At 35.5% G+C, this 20996-nt stretch overlaps 1 protein-coding gene across 1 annotated transcript; it reads left to right on the top strand.

Annotated features, from left to right (window-relative positions):
* Window positions 1-209: 209 nt before the first annotated feature.
* On the top strand, window positions 210-11755 carry Hmx (H6-like-homeobox). The gene is made up of 4 exons (XM_066288641.1): window positions 210-640; window positions 8907-9058; window positions 10210-10633; window positions 10693-11755. The coding sequence occupies exons 1-4, from the start codon at window positions 297-299 to the stop codon at window positions 11102-11104; spliced, it is 1332 nt and encodes a 443-aa protein (XP_066144738.1). The 5' UTR covers window positions 210-296; the 3' UTR covers window positions 11105-11755.
* The last annotated feature ends 9241 nt before the right edge of the window (window positions 11756-20996 follow it).

Genomic DNA, 20996 nt, shown 5'->3' with positions numbered 1-20996 from the left:
GGAAGAAATAAGAGGGCGAGAAAGAAACAGCATCAGCAACCCCTATATCGTCGACATGGCAGTCGTAGTGTCCACGAGAAAGAAAGGAATAAACTAGGGGTGGTTCCCGGTATCGCTTTGTACAGGGGTGTGTCCTTCGTTCGTCCGCCCCAAGCGAGCGAATGCAATCTAAACAAACAGAAAGGGCTATTTCACGACCGGCTGGAACAGTGGTTGTTCGTCCGTACGCGTTTTTTGATTAATGTGTAGAACTACGTGCTCATCTCTTGTCTTCTCAGTGGTTTCGGTGGCCGATCATGAGCTCTCCGGTTAGGGATATCGAGGTGAACGTTGTGTCCTCCCCGGATTCATCCAACAGCAGAAACAATTCGCCGGAGCCGGACTTTGGCAGGATGGTGAACCATCACGTGACCACGTGTTTCCCGGTGATAAGGACGAGTGACGACGAGGAGAAAAGTGATAAGGACCCTAAAATTACTGCCACGCAGAAGATATCCGGGAGTTCCACAAACTTTTCAATATCGAGTATCTTGTCCCGCGAGGAACCCACCTCGAAGAAGGCTGATTTTAGTGCGAACCCCTTGGCGAACGGACAAAGTATCTTAGATCCCATCAACCCCAATAGTTCAATGTTATCAAGGTAAATATGTATGCCAGAAATCAACATTTAAACGGGTTTTGTTAGGGCAAAATCGAACATTTTTGATCCTTTTTAATTAACACCGATGAAGAATCGCAATACGCTACTTCAATGAACCACTTGGCTATAGAGAAAAGCTCCAAAACTGCAATTTCTCCGAACATATACTAAGCGTTTAAGAAAGTGTGTACATGTTTTAAATATTCGGCAATAACGCCTCACATACCAATGGAGGTTGTTGAAGTGGTGAAACTGAAAATTATTCTCAGGAAAAACTGAAATCACATTTGTCCTTAACTAAGGCCTCGGATGAACACCCTTGTTAACATTAGGTGACAGATTTATCACCATCTTAAGAACTTAACAAAAAACATTGCAAAAACTCACATTAACAGTTAACTAAGGTGAATATTAAAATTGTGTGAAACACTTTGAAATTTTTCTTCTTAGTCGCTGAGGAATCATAGCTTCTTGGAGTCATGTTGTTAGTCTAAGAGGTTGATTTGAGACAAGTGAGTGGTGTTAGATTATTACATGTAATTAAACCTGTATTTTTTATATAATTTCATTTTTCGGGTTGGCTGTTGGTCTGTGTAGTATTTGTTAGTCTTTAGTTTCTCTTGTTTGTCCGAGATCGACCTCGTGTTCAAGCGTGAACAACCGGGTGTTGTCCATATTTACTGAACAAGAGGCTACACGTCGATTTTTATTTACTCTTCTTTGGTTGGTACGATAATGAAACATCAACCACTTACCTCAAATCGATCTTTGAGAGTAATAATCTGAATCATATCATAGAAAGTGGCGTCCCTCGGCGGTTAAGAAGAGAAACTACGGGTGTTTCATACAATCGTAATATTCAGCTCTCATATATTTTAATTGATCTTTTATTTTCGCATTTCCGTCCTATTTTTCTTAAGTTTTGTAGACAGTGACAGCTTTGCCGCCCAAACTTTAACAGTGGCGTTCATCTGAGCCTTTAGCAAAGGTTGAATGTTATTCTCAGTTAGTTTTAACCGAGAATAATGTGTACTTCCAATGATCTCACTAATAATGGCAAAATCATGAAACGTTATGTGAATCGATCATTTGTGATTAAAAATTATGTAGCTAATACCGATGTAGTATTTGGCATAAAAATGTTGATGTAGTAAGAGACAGTATGTGCTACTTTGAAATGAGGAAACGGATAGATCAACGACACAATCGATGTTTTCAGACTTGAAATAATAGTAGAAATATTAATTAACCCATAAGAAAAACTTTGTTACTTTGTTTTCACAAAAATTGCCTCGTTTTTCAAATTACCAACTCCTATCTCTTCACGGTCCATTGATTTGGGAGGACCTCTGCTATACTTTAGCAGATTCTGGCGCTAATGTAGAACACTTAAAACGATTGAAGAAGAATTGGTTAGTGAGGGATATGTGAATAATTCGAATATCAGGAAGCCTCTTCTGCTTCTTGTGTGGGGCGTGAACATGCACTTAAAACTGAATCAATTCAAATTGGATATTTATTTTCTTTGGAGAATTGCTCAAGTATCAATTGAATTTGCAATTCGTCCAATTGACATTAGACAGATTTAAGTATACTTCAACAAATGGATTATTACGTCAGATGGAGTCACTTATTTACCTCTTTAGGAGTAAATCATCCCTTTACCGTCTTCTTTCGTCCTTCTTAAAAAAAATCGAATTTAACCCTCGAACTGCTAAAAATATGTTTATTCCTTGGAATTCAAGCTCATATTTCACATGTCCTCCGGCTGCGTTTGAGGTCCCTCGAATCATTGAAACTTCTTCATAAGCAACGAAATCAGCTCCTTTCAAGCCTCATTTCGCTAAAATTTTAAAAGTACTTAACTCCTTGAATGTGACGGGGTACAGAATACAAGATGTTCATGACACAACAAATCTATAGTTCTTTACGCAAATTCGAATGGCTGTGTGCTCTGGAATCCAATAACTTTAGTAAGGTCCACAATGAGGCCTTCATACAATAATATGTACTGATGGTAAATAACTTGAACTCAGTCAATTTTTGAGTCGGATATATAAACCCAACGTACAATTTGACTTTGGTGCCAGATCCGAACCTCGGAGCTGAATTCGTAGGATAATCTATATTTTTGAAATTGGATTTCGCGTTATGCTGCGTCTTTAATGTGTAACACAGCTTTTCATTTTATGTTTAACATATTTACGATAGAAAAATAAAAAAAGAATCGAAGAACATTGCAGTGATGAAGGTTTGAACAAAATTAAATAGAATAACAGGTTAAGGTGCAAAACTTATAATCAGTAAAATCCAGCAACAAAAGGCTTACCGATTAAACAATTTGCCAATACCAATATGTCCAGGAAGTGATGGATCGTCACATAAAAGAGCTATTTACTACCACATGCATGTTCGTTTTGTCAATATAATAACAAAATTACACAATCACACTAGATGGGGAATTTAAAGTCGTGACAGACATAACATATGCAAGACTAGAAGAAAATAAATGGACATTCAAATTTTTTACGGCTCTAAATGCTATAGAGATAAAAATTCCTTAAGAACGGTCATTACATTTGTGATGAAGAGTTCTGTTTAAAAGTAAAAATCACATTTGTATTTTGTTAAATTAAATAACAGTTACTTAAAATTATGTCTCTTGCATATGAAATGCACCACCCAATTGTAATATTATGTGAGTTTTGTAATTTTCGCAAGATAATGCTTCATAAGAGTATCAAATAATCAGAGTTTCAGTAAAAGAAACAACAATTATTAATTAAAAATTTAATAATAAGTGACATCGCTTCGTACGGCAATGCCAGCATGTATCCTTTACCGCATGCTTTGGAATAAATGATCAAAATATGTTCTTGGAATATGTCATTCCATGGTACCTCAAGATGTTGTCGTATGTTATTCAAATTCTTTGGAGTCCTCGGTAAATTTGGAAGACGACAGGACATTATGTCCGAAAGCTGTTCGCTAGGTAATAGATCCGGAGATCGTACAGGCCACGACTTTATTCCCAATTGTGTTTGTTCCAGATACCTTCAAGTAATGTTCATAGTATGCGACCTTGCATTATCCTAATGGAAAATGTCATTTGGTAAATTCCGGCTGGAGGGTACTAAGACCGACCTCATGATATTTTTAATCTGATATAGTTAATATATTGAATAAAAATCCAAAAAGGTCGATGACAAAAAAACTATTGGCGTTCTTTCATTTTTACTGAAACTCTAATCATTTGATACTCAATTATAGCGCGTTATTTTGCCAAAATTACAAGACTTAATTATTATTATTACTGGATGGTGCATTTCATGAAACTGAGTATGTTAAAATCTATATCCTTTAAAAGCCATATAGCCATATGAACAATTAATAGGCATCAGACGGTTTTCAAATTTTGCATCTAAATGACCCTGATGCAACATTTCTATTGGTTGTTGGTGTATATAGAGAACCAAAAGTCTCGCATAATTCGATGAAAATTGGAGGAAATATTTTTCATGAAAATGTTGGAACACGTCAAAAGTTGCTGTTAGTTGTGCATTTTTTGATGTAACAGACATATATACCGAGTTACCCATGTATAATATGACGTTTATGAGTTTTTTTTAGGAACTCTGAACATATTCATTAAAAATACCCATGTCTAAATTCTTCAGTTTTCTAAAAAAATGCAAAAAATAGAAATAAAGATTGAAATATTAATGCTTAAAAAATAATAATATAGACTACTACAATATAATATATTAAATGTTTGAACTTTGTCCCGTTGATTTACTGAGGGGACAAGTTGCAATTTAAATTCCTCAAGAATTTTTTAAAATTATTTGAGGGAGTATTTGTTGAGCTTATTGAGTAATTTTTTTTATCTTCCATATTTTTGGGCATATTTAAATACATCCTATATTTTAGATAGCCCTATAAAAAATCCATATGGGTAGATTCAAGCCATCTAACAGGCCAATCTGATTGCCTCGTTCATCCAATTCATCGATTGTATTATTTTTATATGGGTATGTCAAATGAAATATGTTTAGAATTTTTCAACGAACTCAAAAATGTCATAAAATGCGTGGGGTTCCATGAGAAGACAGGAAGATGTACATTTATGTACTATATGAGTAACCTTGTGTACATGTCTGTTACGTTTAAAAATCCACGACTGAAAACGATAATTGACGTGTTTCATCAATTTCATGAAAAATTTTTCCTTGAATTTTTAACGAATTTAAGCGGGACTTTTGGTCCTTTATATTTGTATTTTATTGCAAATTCAAAGTATCTCTGCAATTTTGACTGCATAATAGTAATTGTATTAGATCTGATTAGAATACATATTTATTCATTACTTCGATTAATATATTGTGAATTTGTGTTATATCTATGCAAGAAAATTTTGCAAGTTAAATAAATAATTACAATTTAAGAACATATAACGAATATTACTTTAGTTTAGTATACACGTTAAGCAAATACTTGATTTTAATACCACACATACATGAGAATTTTGGTTAAGGAATCGGCTTCGAACGTTAAATGATAATTCACTTATTTATGTCAACCAGCACCGTGCTAATGGTGGCAGGGCGGCAATCAAAGAAGGGTGACGGATTTTCTTGATCGACGGTTTTTCTTGGAGATGCAGGGGCAGTAATTATAAATTTCGCCCACGGTGCAAGGCTTGCAAAGGCCGTTCCTAATATCAATGCTTTTTAGATGGCACAAAACTTGTTTCCTGAAAGATACTGGCAAAAGTTTATCTTTTTATCTTCCTCTTAGGGCATTGCTATCTTCTACGTGTACGAGCCTATAGAGATCTTAATTCATTGTTTAACATTTCTAGAACTTCACAGCAAATTTCCTCCTGAAGAGAGCCACTGCTACTTTCTACATAGTTCCAGAAGAATATCAATAATTTGACATCTCTGTTAACATTCCTAGAGTGGTAAAGTTGATTACTTGAAAAAAAGCAAAAAAATGCATTGGTATCTCTGTAGAATGGATATTCTAAAATATTTCCTGGTGCTTTGCAAAAAATCAATTACAATGACTCAAATACGATCCATGTTTCCCAGGCTTTTATAACAATGGCAATTTTTACAAATCGTCAAATAACTTGTGACTTTTTTGAGATTAAAGTAGCAAATTTATACATCAAGGTACGAAAATTGGTAATTCTTCAGATTACTTGCAAGATTTCGAGAGAAGTACTGTAAATTTCAGTGAAAATACTTGCAATAACCCTAGAGTAAAATATTGGGTATCGCATTTGAAAAAAAAAAGACTTAAGGACAGTCCAATTCCTTGCCAGAATTGCAAAGCTACGAGAAATAAATATTTTTAACAAGTCCTCAATAAAACAACAAATATATTAAAATACTCATAAAGAATGAAAGTGTTATACGGGATTTGCCAAATTACTAAAAATGTCAATTTTCACAAAAACCAACAAACTATTTGCCACTCAGAACCACATATTTTTCTACAGAGAAATTTAAAGGGTTCCAGGCAGTCAGGAGCTGAATAGCTGAGTGACCAGCCCTTTCCAAAAACGGTCCATTGAAGATCACAACTCGTACAAAGTCGAGGTCGTGAGGTTTCCTATCATATTTTTAACCTCTCTTTGAACGTTTCTATTCTTGATGTTGTGACAATATATAATTTTTAGTTTGAACCTAAAAAAATATTTCCAAATTGAACTCTTCCAATCAATGGATTATTTGAAAACGTAGACGGGATCAAAGGATGGTCATATGCAAATCCCAACCGTTTGATATTAATGAGTAGATATAAAATTGAATTTGCGCTTTGTGCGCCCACCATTATTCGACATTTTGTCGACTTTGTCGGAATTTCGCATATAAAGCCCCAGACTAATTCATTAATTTACGATTGATATTTTCTATGAAATGGTTTCAATTTAGCTTCGATTGGACCAAACGAACGCATCAACGAGCAAAATTATTGAAAACTGTGCTCCGTTCTTTGATAATAATTATGGCTGGTTTGTTTATTGCGATATTATTTAGTTATTCGCGAAGAGTTTATTTCAAACGGTGCAATTTTGACGGTTGACAAATAAGCTTTCAACCGGTTTTTAAAGCAAAAATTTCGGCGTTTAGCAGTCTTATAGGAGCGATATATCGGAGCACTTAAGAGGGTCTGCATAAGCCGCTTACGGATTCAGCGGAAGTTGCTACTTCCGTTCAAGAAGTTCTCCTGCTTCTAGGGAACACTGAAACTTGGTGCTGCAAATTTAATGTTGGCAACTTCGTTGGTAAACGCTATAGATGGACGTGGCTAGACAGAGACGTCCTGGCTCAACAGCCTGAAACCTGGGAAAACACTAAAAAATTCAATTCTCAACATTAAACGAATCCTGAGGTTTAGGTGAGTTCTGAAGTCTCACCCATCCAGGAATTAGCTGCTGGATTCTTTAATCAAGTCAGATCACATCTCTACAGAGTGTTCCAATAACCTACGGCCATGTATGTGCACTTTAATGTTTTCACTTAAAAAAAAAACTATTATGGCCATTTTTAGGAAAAAAACGAGGCGAATTCTAATTTAGAATCACTTTAAAAATCAGTGCTACCGATTTTCGTTGTTCAAAAATACGGAATACCCAAGAAAATAGATTTTCTAATTTAGTAAAATCTTTCAGTTAAGGATATTTCAACAAAAGAGAAACTGTGGATATCTTTAAGCTTTGATCAAAAAATATCTCTACTCAACGATTGTGTTATTAAACTAATTTATTAAATTTTCAATTATTGGAATTATTTAATTATTACCGTATAATTAAATCAATATTATAATTGTGAAGCTCGAACAATACAGATTTTTAATCGTTTTCTGGGGAATTAATGAAAGATGGTAAACCTAAACTTAATTTCACATTTCATGTTAAAAAACGGAAATACTGTTTCAGTTTTTGAGATATCAATAACATTTTGAATGTAGTTTTTGATTAAAATGCGCAGGACTACATGTTACAAATTTTTATCTACGAAATGATTCTTTTTCAGAAACAACATTCCTTTTACCATCCCAAACTTATTTGTCGGGCGCCACTTACCCTATACTTCTGGAAATGTGAAGTTTTTTATTTTTCGATCTCTTCTTCGAGAATTTTCGATCTGTTGAATTATTTCCGTATGCGATATCACCGTTTTGCAGGTATTTGCAAAATTATTTAGGAACGAACATGAGTTCCCCCTAATAAGTGCGTAATGTTCCAAGTTCCACCTTGATATCTAAAAAGCTCAAGCAGCTATAACACAACGTAACAAGTTGAATTAAGCACCATTTAACCGAAAAAAAAAATATCCCAAAAATCTTTCAACATGATGGAATAATTGTGGGCGCAATAGCCTTCTCCATAAGGGATGATAAACCAAAATCTTGAAGTCTCTAAAATACGGCTCTGGAGAAAATATCGATTGATATCTTGACTTCTAAATATTTAAACTTGATTTAAGAGTTTTAAAACGCGAACATCAACGAGACGAGCCGATTTTCCCATCTGGGAGGCACTAAACGTCGGGAAATGGCTTTTCGCTCTAAGCCGAGCTCCGCCGTCGGTTTTAATTATTCCTTCAACTTGTTTTAACCAGATTTCCCAATTAAGCAAAATTTTCGAGTGTTGGCTTTTAGCGCCTTTTCTAAATTTTCCTTTAAGCGTATCGTTACGAAATCAAACAAACCAATTTTCAATTGGAATCGCTTAGTTGTCTTCTATAACTGATTGTAAATCTAAGCATGATTAATGAATTCGTCAATAACAGAATACAATAAATAAAAAGCATTTGCTGGAATTGGTCGTTTTCATAAGATATTTCTAGATTTTTACTTAAAAAAAGCATTCTTTTAATTAAAATTTTCAGAAGAATCACAGTCTAGAAAAGCAGTTTTATAAGACTAGCCGTCGAATTATGAAGGAAGCTTCCATTCGCATGTAGTTTCTAATGTGTGATTTAACTGATTTTCTAGAAGAAAGTTGTGCAGTTTTATTAAGCAGTTTAGAAAGTTAAGCAGTTTTATTCCTGAGAAATTAGTTCCACTGGAATCTGCAACTAACGACACCACTTCTCCAACACTTCGATATTTATTCAAAAAAAGACCAACTCTCTTGACGTAATACGAGTTATCAACGTGAGATTATCCCTGCAAACTTTAAAATTGAAAAAAAAATTGCAAATAATTGACAGAATAAAAATTAACTATTAAAAGTTGCCATTTATTGCAGATTAGGAATCATGACTCACTTTGGAGCACTGGCTGCAGCAAGTAGCAGATACGCTGCCCTTTGCGGGGCAACTACAGATCCTAGAACTCTGCCCTGGTATTGGGGGCGCATTCCTGCACCTCAGGTTCCCCGCGAGAAGCTCAGCCCTACAGGTACTATACTACAATTTCGCTCTATTGATAAACTAATCCCTTAACGTTCTAAAGATAATTATATTTAACGCTTCCGAAGCCGTCTAACATGCTAAGTAATCGGCTATGTAGTTTACTTTGGGGACTTCATTTTCCACAAACACTCAAGCGATTATTTTAACTCCAGTCAACCTGTAAAATCGTCTAATTCTTGGTTGTGAAGTCAAACATAAAAATGCGTTTTCAAGGGCTTCAGGAAGGCCTATGGCCTTGTCCCTAGGGACGCGAGTATTTTAAATTAGAGTGGCTGTTTTACATATTTGTGAAAGATAACCGAATAATTTGATTTTAAAATGTAAACTTCAACAAATCGTCTTTTCTGGTCGACTTCAAAAAATAATCTATTTATTGCTATCACAAAATAATAAAAACATAGTGATATTTGCGGATCTGTATCTTACCACTTCTAACCAATTTTCACGTTCCTGATCAGTTTTTCTGAGGTTCACTACACGTTAAAGCGTATATCATTCCTTAAATTAACCTAATTTTGACGTTATATTAAGGAAAATTTCTCCAAAATCGAATATTTATTTTTCCCCATCATCTCCCCTGGGATTGGCGTTAAAATGGTTTAGTCAACACATTCTAATCATCTGCAATGTGACCAATTTAACGTCATTCTGACGTCATTCTTCGGAAGAGTTTTATTACGCATGACGGCTCTATGCCTTATAGATGATTAAAAATTGTCATTACAAGATGATAACATTCTTTGCATTTTCTGAAGTTTAACATTTTAACAGAACTCGGCAATTACTTGTGTTTTCTATTAATAATATTTTTTTCCGAAAATACCGAATCTCACATTCGGAAGGCCGTAGTTCTGCTCCAAGTGAAATTAGTATCGGTCTGTCTTACATTTCCGATTAGTTTTGACGTACATTCGCCTCAATAATTCCTGCCTCGGGGCAGATTTTCTGCAGGAAAATTTGAACTGAGGCACCGAAAGGTTTCCGAAGTCTTACGTCGAGTTTGGGATGTAATCGAGGGAAACCCGGTAAAAGAGTCACCGTCGGTGTAAAGCTTAATCTTGCCAAACAATAAAAGCGTTTTCTAAAACTCGAAAGCCGATTGCTTTATTAATTTCTAACGTATGTTCTCCATTACAGGTGGCTCAACAAACGATGATCAAACACCACCACCCTCCCCTCGGGGAGCACCCAACAACGAAAGCCGATCCTCTAGACCTTCCTCACCTTCAGACCACCAAAGATCACCTACTACCTCACCATCCCCTATGTTGGCCTCACATCCGGCCTTTATGGATCCAGGCTACGGGAGACGCTCCAAAAGCCCCATGGAGAGCTATGGTCGTTCAAAGAGCCCTCAATTCCGTGATGGAGACAATATGGTTATTGACGAAGATGGGGAAGATGAGGAGAGTGATTATGATAATGAGAAAGACAAGAAGGTTCCAGGGGGTGATGGTATGAGCCCTGGAAGCTCGCTGGCCAACAAGAGGAAAAAGAAGACTAGAACTGTGTTTTCTAGGTCACAAGTTTTCCAGTTGGAATCGACATTTGATATGAAGAGGTATTATTTTGGAACTTAGCAGAAATTTCTATACTTCTTTTTTATATATATTTTTCCAGATATCTCTCATCTTCGGAGCGGGCAGGACTAGCAGCAAGCCTCCACCTCACAGAAACACAAGTCAAAATCTGGTTTCAAAATAGACGCAATAAATGGAAACGACAATTGGCTGCAGAGCTGGAAGCTGCCAATATGGCCCATGCTGCCCAGCGTTTAGTGCGAGTACCGATCCTTTACCATGAATCAGCAAACTCATCCATTAGACATCCCTTTGAGCAAAATCACGCAGCGCTAAGTCTGCACCATTCCCTAGAAAGCAGGGAGGGAGCTGGTAGTGCTGGATCCCCGGTAGTGGGTGGTTCCACTGGCGCGTATCCCAGCTCCTTGTATTACCACCACCAGGCAGCAGTGGCGGCGGCAGTACATAGTTTACCTTCTAGTCCTAGGCCACCGATGTCTGGGTTGGTCTGAAAGTTGACTTAGAAGCTTTGTGGGTACTGTGCAAAGATGTTTATGTGTTTGAACTTGTGAATAATTCGATGAGAAGTGAGTCATATCAATGGTTTAAGCTCATTTAAAATTGTGTATTAGATTTCGCTTTTCTATTGTACCCCTGAAAATTCACGTAATAAGTTTTGCGTAAAATAGGAATCATTCATTATTTTCACGTAGAAGTGCTCTAGATTTTGTCATAAAAATAATTTTTTTAATAGTTTCGTAACTAGTTAGGAAATGCATAGTTTTTGCAACGAGTGGGATTCTTTGCAATACACGGATCGAAAAAGAGTTTCAGGATCAGATGCTTTCAGATTAAAGGGTTAACAAGTCAGCCATATTTCTATCAGGAGTCGATACATACCGTAAGTTCAACTTTACAATGAGATATCTACTATTGCTTTCATTTCCAATTGATTTTACGCAAAACTTATTATACCATAATTCAGGTTGTGTCTCCAATTTAGTAAGTCAGTGGCGCTTTGTGAGTGTAAATGGAAGCTTGATGTACATATTTTTGTATTTATCTATCCTTACTGTATATAGTATAAATATTTCTAAGCAGCTACTGCAGTTACCCTACTATGCCAAAACTTCTCTAGGAAATAACATTGAATGTACTATTATGTAGCAAAATTTAATCGTTGTTACGTAAATATTAAAATTATTATAAAATACATTAATGGTTTTTCTTCGCGCCCTCACTTTTGGCCCAATGGAATTAGTTTAGAGGATTCCATCGGTGTGGTATGTAAATCAAGCCGTTATTTAACTGTTATCTGAGACAATTAATTAGCCGCAGCGGCATTAGTCAGGCCTTCACCTAAGGCTAAAAGTAATTAATTACGATTTACGCACGGTGAACACCCCTTAATTTATTGGTCTCTTATTGGGACACCGGGCTTTTTTCGGGTGGAAGTTCGATTTATGGCCTGGGTCTGCGCGATTACTTCGCAAGAATCATCCAGAGTTATGTTAAGTCACGTTTCAGGTGTTAATGAATTAATGCAACGATTCCTCATTCGTGTTAAAAGTAACAAGTTTTTACTTAATTTCCATCTTCACTTAAGGGTATCTTAGAGTATCACATTTAAATTGGCTCCTGAAGCCATGTTTTAAAGTGCAATTTACATTAAGAAATAATGATTTTCATTTAAAAAACTTCCATTTTTTGTTCAATACATCTCGTTATTTCTCGATATTCTTAAACTCATTTTTTACTTAAAATCCTAAATTTAGAATAAGTACTACTTCTAAGTTTCGAATAAGTTTTATAAGTCACGAGGCGCATTTAGGAAATTTGCAGCAGTCGAGTGCTGCAACACTTGAAGCGTGTATTCGCACTTTTTTCCTATCTGAAAATTTGATTTAACAACCAGTTGTGTATTTGATGTAGTAAAATATGCAAAAATCCAGCTTTGCAGCAAAATACGTTTTATCGCCGTAACGTAGCGCTACAGCGAAATGCATCTGCTGCGTTAAAAGTAATGTAGAAAATATTTTGAGCTTAAAAAAATGTAAAAGGATCAAATGCAGAAGATAAATAACAATTGTTTTTAATACTAAATAGTTCAAAATAATAGGCCCTTAGGCCAATCCGTATATCCATGTTATGAACGGCGTTTATGTTTCATTCCTTTTTTGCATCTTACAAGGTGTCTGTAAACAGAGCATTATAAATCCAACCACCCATTCTAGGTCCTAAAATATGATGAAGACTTCATATAAGCATATTTCGAAAGGAGCTTCGTTTTCAATATAAAGGGTATGACAAATTGATTCCTGAGGATGGTTTTTTTTATTAATATTTCCGGACCATTTCAAGATAAATTAATGAAATTTTGTTTGTTATTATATCTTTTTATGCTCTTTTTGAGTCTCTCTAAAAAAGTCGCCCTATTTTCCAAGAAGAGTAACATCGAGGGGTACTGCGTAAAAATACATAAGTTTTGGCATTGAAATTAATTGACGATTTTGTACGGAAAATATTAAACTTGAAACTTTTTGCATAAAAATGGCATTCTTGTTGAAAATTGAAAACTCCAATAGTTTTAAAGAAAATTGACATTTAACAAATCGTTGGATACTATAACATATTAAATAAGCATCAGATTTAAAACTCTACTTAATCATTGTATTTTATTTTTATTCATCATTATCATTTTCACCACTAAGCTTTATTAATAGATGCCATCATATATTGTAATGTCAAAAATATTTTTTGTTTTATTTCGAGGCGAACTGGGGTTTTAATCTGATATTTATTTTTAAAAATATAGTTTCATCGATTTGTTGAATCTCAATTATCTCAAAAACTCTTGAAGATTTCGATTTTCAACAAGAAGAGCTTTTTTATATTAAAACCTTCAAATTTAATAATTTTTCCTATACTAGTCATCCATAAAGCTAAGTACAACGAGTTTAGGTACTTTCTAAGCACTACTGCCCTATATTATCTATCCCTGCAAAAATGTATCAATTTCTTCATAGAGCCTCAAAAAAAGCACAAAAACTTATAATAATATAAAAAAATTTAATGAATTTATTTCGAAATATTCCGAAAAACTTAATACAAAACTTTCCTCAAAAAACAACCTTTTACCCCTGTATATCGAAAGCAAAATGCCTTTGGATATATGTCTATATGGAGTTTCGTCATAGCTTGGGACCTAGAATATGTGATTGAATTTATCGCACTATATTCAGAGACACCTTGTACTATATGAAAATATATATTGTTACGTAGTACAGTCTATGGTTAAAATATTTGTATTTTTATCTAGTACACACTATCTCCGTATAATGTGGTACAAACTGGTCCGGCTTTTATGGACATCTTGAGAACTATAACAAATACGAAATGATTGGAACGAAGCTGTATGCAAGTTCTACGAGCTAGTGCAAACCTGATATAGCCCTCGTAACGAGCACAGCCCTTGATATTGTATAGTCCCTACTGAAATAGGTGAGGGAAGTGATTGAGAAACATTTTTTTGGGTGGGAAAAGATGGATCGCATGCAGCAGTTTTAATTTCCCTAATTGCAGAAATGATTCCGGACAACTTTTGAGATTATTCTCTCATCCGCCCATTGAATTTGGTTGGATGGTTGATTCTAATGCTTTATTACGCATCAAAAATCTAATTTTCATATCTTGCGAACCCTTAAAAATCATTGTAATCCAACAACAAAACGCAGGGTCAGTAATCATACACCGTTGTGTACAAACGCCCTTAAAACGAGCCTTCTTTTGTAACTCCGATGCTTCCCTTCTACGGCAACCGTACGCTCCAATTTCAAACCATTAATGCGATAAAAAACAAATTCGATGCATTAAATGACATATTGAATAAACGATTGGAAATCCGAGTATTATGCTATTACGGCAAATTGGACCCCATTTTTTTTTTTTGGTAATTAGGACGAATTATTTATTAATTGGAAACAGAAACATTTGGACCATGCTTGAAAGAAATCTTTAATTGATAAGCGGAAATGAACGAAATTTTCGTATTGGAAAATGAGCCTTTCTTTTGTTATTGGGTCTCATTCATTCCCGATAAGTTAACAATAATCGACCGAACTCTGCAGTCGATTGATTGTTAAGGACTACCTGCTTTGTTGAAGGCTTTGTTTGGCTAAAACAAAACCAGCACCGGCCTCACTCGCTTCAAATTTTAATTGCGCTTTTTGCCTCCATTATTCCTTTAACAATCACACTTTTAATGGTGGCTACATTTTCATTTCTACGATTCTAATTGCTCTTTCGTGGATTCAAAGCGATGGCGGCGGCGGCAGTTGGTCCCTCTGTATCCCCCTTTGCCGGAGATAATTTGCAAAGCATTTGCCAAAGTTTGCGTTTGTTAAATCTACCTCTGGATACCAACATTTTAATTACAGCTTATATGGGAGCCCAGATAACTATTGTGGAATTGTTACAAAATTATTCACTGACCATGTGAAACGTTCCACTCTATTGTAATGGGGCAACAATCGTCGGAAAGCTTGTAGTTATCGGATTAAGTTTTTATTCTCCCTACACAAAAACCCACCCGACAATCACAGAAACCGCCCTCTTCAGAGGAATATAACATTCTTTGTGTTTTTAACAATCGTAGCAAACACCTTTGAATGGAAGCATGTATTTTTAGTTGCTGGAGAGGTGCTTTAATCGCTAGGTACACATTTGGTCTAATCGCGGGGGTTCTACACTTCAGAAATAAAAAATTACACATTTAAACAGTGGCGTAGCAAGTATCAAGAAGCCGCCACTGCACCACTGCTCTGAAAGTGAAATTAGATGTATCATCCGTGAGCAATACGAGGATAACACTTTAAGAAAGTGTTTCAGCCGTAAGTCGTACAATTGCTTTGCTTAAGCTTCAACAATTCATCAAGGCTCAACCGGAGAAGACATTTCATGAGTTTCCTATCTCCCGAAATGTGTGTGAACAACCATATTACCACTCTCTGAGTTAATTAGCCCTAATTATCCGATTAGCACTGCGTAACTGTAGTTTATTGTAAGTGGGGTTCGCATTTATAGGGCGCCTGTTCCCTTTTAAATCCCTTCGTGAGAGTAATTGTGTTATTTCCTCCCCGCGTGCGGTACCTCTAAACTTCTCCAAGGATCCAGTGGCGCAACGTGCAAGGGGCTGCTCCGGAAATGCCCATTAATATGCTAAACTCACCAGGTAATTAAAATTCTATTCTCGCCTAGACCGGAACAACTAATTTAAAAGAAACATTCGAAAAACCAGCGAAAGCTTAACCACATATTAATATTTAGCTAAGGGCGTGCATAATTAGCCCCTCATTCGTTCGATCGTACGATTTGTATTCTTGAAGCTTTCATTTACGCCCTGTTGAGATCCAGCTGAACAGATAACGGAGAGTTATTTTAAATTGATGTTTTTTGTGAAAAGAGAGAAAATTTCAAACACCAACGAAATGTCCAAGCCATTTGGGTAACGCGGAAAGAAATAGTACTGGAAACTAGAGATTTTGCAGTGATGTATTTTTAACCTACAAGGTTTTTATTTCTTTACCACAGTAGCAACGTCACAAGGGGATCTGTAGATCGTGGTACACTTTGGTGCTCCAATCGCGAATCGCCCATGTGACAAAACTGAGATGCGACGGTGCTAGTTGAATGCGATTTAGGAAAATTTTAGTGCCAGATTCACATACAGGAAAATTTTTTTGAATATTTAAATTCGCAAAATAAGTTTCGTAATTCGCACGAAGTAAATGCATTTATGGTATTTAAAAATTTTTAATTATATCGCGATCTTCTTTTCCTTAGAAGGCTTAAGGACATTTTCGAAGTCTCGGAGAATGATTTCGTATGTGGGAAATGTAGGAGAAAATCTACGTTATTTTAATTTTATAGCACGATTTTTCCGAATCATAAGTAAGTGTGATTCTTAACACAAAAAAACGGATCTCCTCTCTCTCTATAACTGACTAATAATTCGTGTAATTTGAACTTGGAACGGGGTGGTCGCATTCAAACCGGGCACTCTATTGTCGTCCTTTAATGTACCAGATGTGCAAAGGGCTATGATTAAAGTTAAACTGGAATTACGAGTGATCCCTTCAAGTTTTAATAGTGGCAGATAAATTTAATTGGTGTCTGACGTATATAGTTAAAAACATTTTAGTTATAATATATTATTTCTATTGTGAATTCACAACCTTGCCCTCGTTGGAGGAAGGAAATGGGTGCCCTCTTTACACCCTAAATTATTGAAATGTTATAGAATTTCAATTAACCTGACATTTCTAGACTTGTTAAGCCCTCAAAAAACATCTGCCCATTGTTAGACTTTAAAAAGCAAAGCGAGAGGCATCAAATTTAACACCTCTGTTTAAGCCAAATAAAAAAGCTTAAACGGATCAAATCGGTTGTAATTTGATAAGCTCAGACATTGTTAGCTTAATAGGAATTTTGTCAGTTAAAGACTCCGAGTGGTTCAAAAACAAAAATTTTAAATCGCTGAAGGGACAACGACCTTATGTCCGGAAATAACGCTATACCCGGGACGATACCCATAACTGATAGCCGGTTTACTTGAAACTAAACGCAAATTTTATTAAAGCAATCGATCTTTGATAAGCGGTTTAATTGGCACGAAACAAATGGCCATTTAAACACGGAGGGGCGCGTGCACATTCTTAGGGCTTCCACCTCAATTAAATTAAAAACCGAACCGATGTTATCTTTTGTCGGGATTAGTCACTAAATATTAGGTGGGTTCTAAATTAAAATATAAAATTTCGATCAGGCGATAAGATACGGCATTAGGATTATTGCATGGTACTCGAATCGGGACTGTCCGAAAAATAAATTGTTCAAGTGAGTGCCTTTAAGAATGTTCCATTTTAATTTTAACGGCCATGGTGGGAGCTTTGCTCAAAAAGGGTGATAAAATCGTTTTTACTTATTTTGTATGTTACAGTTTTCGTATTGATGAAACAAACTCACTTGGGTCGAGGTATCTTAATAAAGAAGGAATATATTTGTGTTTCAACAAACGTTTCACGTTTTCAATTTATACGTTGAAGGAAAAGGATGGATTAGTTCAAAAGACTGTTTAACACAATATTAATACTTAATATGACAGGGTAGATGTGCTTCCTGTAGATATTTTCCACACATTTTCAATTTCGACTAACTGCCAATAATAGCGGAAAAATTTAGTCTCAAGTCAAATTAAATATTAATAATTAGATTCTTGTAGTATTTTCACCAAAATTTGAACGAATTCTTCCCGTTCATTTTGAAAAATTTTAAATTTCATAAAAATTTGAATGAAGGAAGAGAATGAACAAGCAGATAGCAAATTGAATCGTATGCTGGTGAATAAAAAATGGGAAGTATTCTTTCTATTTCTCATGTACTATAATCAAAAATGATATTTTTAAATTCTCCAAATAAACGAATAAATGAACACAATTTTAATGTGTTTTAATCAATATTTAGGTCATCTAAGATTGAAAAAGTTGTGATGTTTTCCAAAAATACTGGACATCAATTCATCACCCTTGAAGACTTAAAATGAGGAAAAGACCAATTCAACCTACAAAGATTTTGAACAAATGCGTAGACAAATGAGAAAAAGTTCTTTAATTCTATTTTACCCGAATAAATTAAAAAAAAAATTTCGGTTCAACCTAAATTAAGGAACAATAATATGCGTCCCTAGTCTACGGATTTTTTACCTGGAACCAACATATGTAAGACAAGAGGATAAGTGTAACCGATAGAATTTTTTCAACACACGAATTTTTCTGTTTAAAATATTTATCTATATAAAAATGATCAAAAGCTCTGCACAAATTGGCAAAAAAAATGAATTCCTTCAATTTTGTATGGATTTACCAGGTACATTTGGTCTTCAATGTATAATATCACAAGGAAATATTAGGTTCATGGCCCTGTATATGTTAGTTTTTTGCCAAAAAGTCATCGATTAAAAATGAAATTCACATATATCAACTTTTGAAATACGTATTAATTTCTGGCCATTACTCTGACGCATAATTATGCGACGACCTCTAATATTCTTTAGGGACTTTGTAGCATTGACCTCCACAAGACATCGACATCTCTGAATATAATCTTTGAATGTATAATAGGTAAACTCATTTGATCGCCACGACATGATTTATCAGGTCGGCTAAATGCGGCCTGCTATGCTTGAACTACATAATCTGACTGAAATGATCAATATGCAAACCGCAGAATTTATCCGGCATGTACTGAATGAATGGAAAACAGAGATTCTACCAGCTTCCAAAAGTTGTTGGGTTGAAGTTAAAATTATCAGTTGGTTCAGCGACCAGAAGAACGCTTTGCAATTTGTATTCAATTCCTTCAATTTATTGATGCGATTTACGGTTCTCTTCTGGTAAAAAGTTATTAAAAAACTTTTGGCTTTAATAATTAATTTGTGGTTTGAGATCGTGCACTTATTTTTGAGTTTTGTGACGTGACTCGTTTCAGTTAAAGGCAACCAAAAAAAAACGAACAGAAATTGATGAATGGTGACATTCAATATTAAAATCTAGGAAATGTTAAAGAGCTGCAAAAATGTGTTGCGATTTTGCAGTCCTTATGGTTCCTGGTAAAATCACCCGCACTGCACCTAGCTGCGATGTACAAGGTGTTAAAAAGGGGATATGAAATATTTAAAGAGGTAACAGTATATACCAAAATAAACAACAAAATCTTGATGAATATGGGAAAGTAACGATTTCCAAGATATTGAAGGTTGTTCTTTTTTGAAACATTTATTTGCAACTACTTATTACTTAATCATTACGTACAAATAAACAAAAGAATCTCACAGTAAAACCAAAAAATACATTTTTTTCTCTGGAGAATATTCGAACTCCTTCTACAATCCCCTCATTGACTAGGACTTGTTGGCGTTTTGCATTAACTCGTAGTAGCAGATTTTCGAGGCAATTTACATAAGAATCATAAACTAGTGTTTTGAAATGTCCATTAAAAAGAAATTTAGAAGGTTCAAATTAGACAATTTTTGCAGTCTATAATACAGGTCCGAACCTTTCTACCCATCCAAGTGATAAAATTTGGTGTAAATACTCTCTGACGGCAATCGAAAAATGAACTGGAGCTGCATCGTGTTGGAACCACATTTCTTGCCTTTGGTCTTTTCAAGAATGTCGTCCAAAAAGTCACTCACTGTGTTCTGCAGAAAGTTTAGGTATGCAGTACCCGTTAATCGGTTTGGGAAAGCAACAGGACTTGGAAACCTGTCACCTGCAATACCCATGCAAATGTTTAATTAAAAACGTGTTTGATGTCTAGATTTCATTAGAGCATGAAGATTTTCGCCGACCCAAACATGCGTATTGAGAAAATCAATAAGTCACTTTTGTTCAAACCCGGCCTCATCAGTAAAAGCAATGTTGGTAAGAACGCGGGGATGTTCAGTATCGTTGCGTAGAAACCAGCCGCAAAAAATTCAAGCGTGCATGATGATCAAGTGCATTTAGGGCCTGTACATGGTGCCGATAAAGGGGCTACTCGTAGAGGATTCTCCGAACAAGACGAGCATTAATTCATGCCACGATTGATGTTCTTCGAGCACCCGTCCCCCCTTTCTACCGTTTCCCCTATCCGTGCTAGAATTTCTTCTGCTCGAGGAGTAAATAACGAGGTTGATCTTCCCGATCAACAGCATTGTTTTCTCTATGAATCGGTATCAGACAATTTTTGCAGAATTCTTCCAAACATAGGATGTGGAGGAGTCTGACGATTTGGTTGAGCTTCGGCATAGAAACGTCGCTTTGGTGAGAATACTATTACCACGATCATACATAAAATGCATGTCGGTTTTTTCTGCGTTTCTGCTAGATGAGATAGGTAGTAGGGACATCTTCAGTTATTATGGTATGTTAGGGTAAGAACATAATAAAGCATCGCCCCTCTCCGAACACTTGGAAGTTAATCTCGCCGCCCGATGACGGCAAATCAAAATAATAGAATCATATGAGTATAAACAAACTGAAGTCGTTCACAGTGTGTCGTTCCTCGCCCCTGATATTACCGTAAAATGATGAACCAAAAATTTGGTTTTGTCGCGACGATGTGCTGGAAACTTGCTCAGTGATTGCTCCTCTAAACTCCCCATTCCCTCCATACACTAACAGTGCACATTGTGCTCAATCAGCAGTACCCCATATGTTCGGTCCGATGGAAGGATCCAATATAATCAATGTGTTGAGAGTAGAGTAACGAAATGTGTGGTTCTGCTTAAGGGACCAGACCAAATTTAACTAATAAAACTAATAGTCACCGTATCAAAGTATTTAGCGAATTACTATTATCATCTGA

This window comes from Euwallacea fornicatus, chromosome 1, assembly GCF_040115645.1.
Source record: "Euwallacea fornicatus isolate EFF26 chromosome 1, ASM4011564v1, whole genome shotgun sequence".
Classification (NCBI taxonomy): Eukaryota; Metazoa; Arthropoda; class Insecta; order Coleoptera; family Curculionidae; genus Euwallacea; species Euwallacea fornicatus.
This window is presented reverse-complemented; position numbering and strand designations above follow the sequence as displayed.

Excerpts from the sequence above, each read along its gene's own strand:
- Hmx (XM_066288641.1), top strand. The coding sequence starts at position 297 with ATGAGCTCTCCGGTTAGGGATATCGAGGTGAACGTTGTGTCCTCCCCG. Across the intron at positions 641-8,906 it reads AATAGTTCAATGTTATCAAG|ATTAGGAATCATGACTCACT; the intron begins GTAAATATGTAT and ends CATTTATTGCAG. Across the intron at positions 10,634-10,692 it reads TCGACATTTGATATGAAGAG|ATATCTCTCATCTTCGGAGC; the intron begins GTATTATTTTGG and ends ATATTTTTCCAG.